The 6124-nt window shown below is 28.3% G+C and overlaps 1 protein-coding gene across 7 annotated transcripts in view; it reads left to right on the forward strand.

Moving 5' to 3' along the window:
• LOC129948552 (protein sidekick) overlaps window positions 1-3661 on the forward strand; it is a 244148-nt gene extending 240487 nt beyond the window's left edge. For all 7 annotated transcript variants that reach the window (XM_056059622.1, XM_056059625.1, XM_056059619.1 and 4 more), the window contains one exon: window positions 74-3661. In XM_056059622.1, the coding sequence (XP_055915597.1) occupies window positions 74-316 (243 nt within the window). In that variant the 3' untranslated portion in view covers window positions 317-3661. The remainder of the gene's footprint in view (window positions 1-73) is intronic.
• The last annotated feature ends 2463 nt before the right edge of the window (window positions 3662-6124 follow it).

Raw genomic sequence — 6124 nt, forward strand, 5'->3', positions numbered from 1 at the left:
AGAAATGTTGTTTCTACTTTTTTTAAGTAAACTTTGTATAAACATTTAATGTTATGTTTTTTTTCTATTTTAGCATTCTGAAAGTGAAAACGAGAGCGTACGGTCTGATCCTCACTCATTTGTGAATCACTATGCCAATGTGAACGATACACTGCGGCAATCGTGGAAGAAACAAAAACCAGTGCGAAACTACTCCAGCTACACGGATTCGGAGCCCGAAGGTAGTGCGGTCATGAGCCTAAACGGTGGCCAGATTATTGTAAATAACATGGCCCGGTCCCGAGCTCCACTGCCAGGTTTCTCCTCATTTGTTTGACAATCAACGGAGTTTTAAGTTTTTATCTATGATAAGTTTTATATAATTTTTTTTTTAAATCAAAACATAAAATTAAAAATAACAAAAACAAAAAAAAACAATTGTGCGACTATTTATAACTTTTACATTTCGTGTATGTATGTATGTTATGTGCATGGTGTTAATGTTTAAGCATAATTTTCTTTAATTATTAAATTAATTTATATATATAGACACATTTATAAATAAATTCAATTGCGATATTTTTTTAAGAAGCGATTGTCCATCTTTTTCTACTTGTGATAAAAGATTTAAAAATAAAATTAGATTTTTTTATTATATATAATATTTTAATAAATTGTTTTATGTTTAAGAAGCATAAGTTTTAAATTAATACCTAAATTTAATTTTATTTAAGTTCCGTCTCAAACTGAAAATTATAAAAGAAAAAAATGTACGAATTCATATCATTAATATTTTAAGTTAGTAACATTTTTTTCCACTAAGTATCATTTTGTGTTAAGTTTAATATTTGTTTTTTAACACATTAAAATTAAAAAGAAAAACTAAATATACTATACAAACAAACAAAAAGTATAAATTATAATCTCAAAGTAAACAAAAAAAATGAATAAAACAATCGGATGTAAATATTAGAAATAAGTTGAAGAGTACTGACGGATATGGATGGTATAAAGTTCAAAAACAAAATTCAATTTTTTAAAATGTCAATTATAAAAAGTCAATATTTTATAATAATAATAGTCCTACTATATTTTTTTATTGCTTTGTAATATGAGATTATAAATGTCAAGTTAAGATTATACTTTAAATACACAGTTGGAACTTTTTTGCAAAGATATCCTCTCATCTCTAATGACTGAACTACTTTATCTCTTGCTTGAACGTTTACAGTCCTAATTATCAACACAAAGGGACATTAGTATTCTTCAAGTTTTGGAAATTCCGTAATGAACAATTTTACAATTTTGCTTAATGAAAGGATTTTGTGATAACATTTTTTTCGGAATTTGTAAAAGTTTACGATTGAGATTACGGACTGATTATAATGGAAAACTAGTTTTTGTTAACTTCAATAATAACGGTACTTTCTATACAATTCCTGCCATACAACCGTTTTTTATTTTAAAACTATGACTTCTTCAAAATAAATTTTTTAAAATACTTGAAATATTATAAGAAGTTAAAATGATTTAATGTAAAATGTGTCCAATTCAAACACGACGTTAAGACTTGAAGAACTTAAAGATTAGCTTTTAACTTTGAAGAATAGAATAGAAAGAGTCACAGTTGTAATACCGTGGCATGGACTGTCATGCCAGAGGTTTTGGGTTCGATCCCTGCCTATGCCATCTAAAGTTTTTTTTTCACGGGTATTTCCTCTTGCGAGGAATTGACAAATTCTCCAAGAGTTATTCTTGTCATGAAAAGTGCTTTCTTAAATTATCCGTTCGGATTCGGCTTAAAATTGTAGGTCACCTCAATCCCTGACAACATTACTCACACACAGGAATGGTTAAGAGTTGTAAGTCACTAGGCCCTATTTATTTTAATAAGAGTCGCAGAATTGAAAGCATCCTCACTAAATTTCCACCAAATTTTTTGATTTATGTATGTAATTTTAAGTCGTGGAGTTATCGGCTCCATCACTGGCTCTATTGCCTTAGAGCACTGTATAGACGCTTGATTCCTCCAAAGAAATATGAAGAAAGTAGTTACAGTTAATTTTTGTGGATCGCACCACTATAACAAGAATTTTATTCTTCATAGCAATCAAGGACGTAACTGATTTTGCATTAAGGAAATTACCTACCAACTTTCTTTATTTGAAAAATAGGAACTTGGTTTGGCTGGTGGCCAATACATAGTTTGTGTTAAAGTATTAAAAGGGTTAGAGAATTGCATCAAGATTTCTAGTCTAACTATAACGTGTCCGGACTTAAAGTACTTAAAGAGTATTTGAATAATCAAGTGGTTTAATTAATAAATTTGAATTAGCTCTTCATGTAACTAAAAAAGTGTTATTTAATATTTTTTAACAAATTATCCATTAATTAAATTGACTTTGATCATTGATATCAAATGTTGTCTATCAAATTTAACTCATTTATGAAAAATTGTACCCACTCAATGAAACAAAATGTATGTTGGCAAATTTTCTCTGGGGCTTTTCCATAGATTTAACCTGTAACCCCTTGAAACAAATTTTGTGAATAAAGAATTCAGACCCCTAAAGCTTTTGAATTTAAGTTTGGAATTTATCAATACAAAGTATTAACATTATTACTATTGTCAATTATTTATCAATTGATAAACAATGACATTTAAATCATTATTTATAATAATTTCTTTGGTATTTTGAACTACAATTTCAATAAAGTGAATAAAATATTACAAAGGAATAAAAGTATTTTATGAAAAACAATCTTATATCGATTCTTGTATCCGTCAGTACTTCAAAAAGAAACAAATTAATTAAACTCTTGCGTGTGATTATTCATTTGTTCACATCATAATTTTTCACATAAACTAAACACTACTTAGATAGAATTTATAAAATAAAAAAAGGAAATCAAATTATAAGGACATGTTCATAAGTAGTAGAAACCGTAGTTCTAAGCAGAAAACTATTAGGCCATATAATGCAATCTTAAGTAAAAATATACCTACTTATAACTACATAATATATATTTAAAATACACAGTACATACTACATACATAATAATATGTAGTTAATTATATTGCTTAATCTACAACAACAAAAAACGACTGATTATTGTTTATGATAAAAAAAAAGATACAAAAATTTAAATTTGAATAATTTTGTATATCTTGACACCACGCCTTAAAAGCTATTTAGTATTTATGTAAATGTATGTAGGAGTATTCGAATTTCCAAACTTTTTCTACAACAACTGTACTGTTTCTATAATTATGACGTATCAACAATATAAACATTTTTTTCTAAATCAAAATTTGATAAACTACATCATCATCCTGTTGGAAATTGATTATTATAGAAGTATTAATAAAATACCAGTTGCTCAAAACTAATAATTAAAAAAAACATAAATTAATTGTAAAGAGATTAATGCAACTTTATAAAACAGAAGAAATATAAAAAATCATAACAAATGTTTGGAACATTTTTCTGACAAAATAGCAATTAATAATTTATAAGAATTTAATCTATAAGTCTAACATTTTAAATTAGTCATTAAGTTTGTGAGTAAGTAATAAATTATATTGTTAATGCAAAAGAAAAACAAAATGAATAAGAGATGCGTAAAATAAACAAACAACAAAAACATACATAACTACTTAATAAAATGGCATTTAAATTTATGAATACGGTTTTGGCTATTTATTTGGGCTGTGATCAAGAAACGGCACATGAATAATGGTATTTGGCTAAGGAAAAAAGTTACCAGTTCTCGGAACTTGGAGAGATAAGGATATTGATCATCTTAAATATTTTACGTAGGTAACCATATAATTTTTATTAAAAAGCTGGTCAACTTATCAAATCCACGACTACTTAAACGATTTTGGATCTCGATGTAGACCCATTGTGATACCCGGAGTATTGAACTTCCTGGAAAATATAATAGAAAACGTATGATTTTCTTGTTCCAGCCATTCAGAGGCTTTGATAAAGGTTAGTCGGCTGTTTCCTGAATTTTTCAGATTATTACTAGAGAAGTGTCTGCCTAAGAGTTTGTTTCTAGAGAGCCGTAGTACTAGGCAGGTAAGTCGCATTTTCTTTTTATGGTAAAGCAATCAATTGTGACCTGTTATTGTGCTCATAGTCAGCAATCGTAGAGATTTTATTAGGCTCTTTTTCGTTTTTTGTTTTAGAATTTTTTTGACTAGGTACATTATATGTTGGTGCAGAAGCTGAGGTTTCGAAGCTTTCTCATCTTTCATTGGTTTTTTTAAGTTTCTTTGTGTGTAAAAAAGTGAGTTCATTTAAAGAAAGGTATTTTAATGATCTACCAATAACTGCAAACCAAAAGGTTCTGCTAGCTCTCGTTTCGGAGAAATTCGTCAAAAAGTAAAATTACAGAATTTTGATCCAGCCCATCATAAATTATCCTTGGTTGCTCTATTTCCTTGCGGAAAAAATTGTAGTATTTTCAAAACTATTTCCCACCCAATCGAAATACACAAAGAAAGGTATTTTTATTCTCTACTTACAACTGGGGTGACATTCTTTGCTTCATGTAACTTAAAAACGATTTTACTAAAAATAAAGTTTTTTTATAAAAAGTTATATTATGTATATGATACGTGAATATTTTGCATTTTTGAGTGATACAGAAGAGTAAAATGAGGAGTATTCGAACTTTCGAGGTGTAAGAAGAAATTTTGCGGATTAATTTATGTACGTTGCATTTATGTACAAGGTAAAAGCAATATGTACATTTTTCAGAAAACAATACAAAAAATCTTTTCATAACATAAAGAAAATAATTCGTACATATGTACATAGGTAATATTTTATTAAAGTTCACAATGGTATTGGATCTTGGATCACAAAAACGAACTAAGACTTAAACTCGTTGTTTGGTATAGCAACTTTAAGTTCCTGTTTTCTTTTTTGGTGAGTGAGGCTGCCTGAAGCTTGCTTGAAGTCCATTACAGAAAATAAAAGCAAATTATTTTAATTTTATAGAAATACTTTCTTTCTTTTAAAACAAAGAATTCAAAAACAATCTGTCACATTAATAGTGATGAGCCTTCTTACTATATTTAATTTTATTTCAATCGATAATTTATGTTGTCTTAATATTTGTGTAGTTTTAATTAATAATCAACGAAAATAAAGTTGAAATATTTAAAAGATAACCTACGTGTTTTTTTGCTTGGTTTTTCTTTATTTTATACATTAAATCACTTAATGTCTTACTTACTTCTATCGATTTGCTCAAGTTTTACATATCGATAAAATTTAAGATCCCATCTTTCGATATTTTATAGCTGTCGACATCCTAGAGGTATGCAATCACATTTTGTTGAATTTGAAGCAGAAACGAACAAATACACAAAAACGAAAAGCGATACAGTATGCAAAATATCGTTTTCGCACAATACCCGTGTTTTGTTGGGAAATCTATCCAAAGTAAAGTAGGATTTTACACGAATAACAAAAACAATACCCATAGTGAGAATAACACCGATAAAAGTTAGAGTACAATCTCACTATGGATAGGTTTTTGACATTTATGATATTGCATATTGTATTTTGATGGCTGTGTTCGTTGAGTAGTTCTGCATTTCGAATCATGTGTGTTTTCCATTGCGGAAAAAACGAATCTATTATTGTTGATATTATTTAGTTTTGTTAGTGAAAATGAACTAACTGGGCTTATTTTGCAATATAAAACAATAGAAAATATATTTATGTTTTGCTATGTCTCCAAAAAAAGTTTATCTCAGTTTAGAATATATAAATCTCAACTCGATTCAGGTATATAAAGAATTGAGGCGAGCTTCAAGCTCGCTTCAACACCACTTGTTAATGTAGTAGTCTACGAAAAAAACCCTTTTTGAAGTTTTTTATTATTATTTTGACAGATCTTCTTTCAGTTTTTTTTTTTATAATTAGCAAACACTAAAAGGGTTTTTTATACCTTTAATATGCCAAAGACACAGTGTGAGCATTAGGAAAAGAGGGAAGGGTTGGATAGGAGGTGTCGGTGTACATTGGTTTTAAATTTCTGAACATTGCAATGACAGGGAAAGATAGAGCGTGGCAAGGCGTTCCACATTCGCGTAGTACGGCTAAAAAAAGAATCTCTGTACTTC

Source organism: Eupeodes corollae, chromosome 2, assembly GCF_945859685.1.
Source record: "Eupeodes corollae chromosome 2, idEupCoro1.1, whole genome shotgun sequence".
NCBI lineage: Eukaryota > Metazoa > Arthropoda > Insecta > Diptera > Syrphidae > Eupeodes > Eupeodes corollae.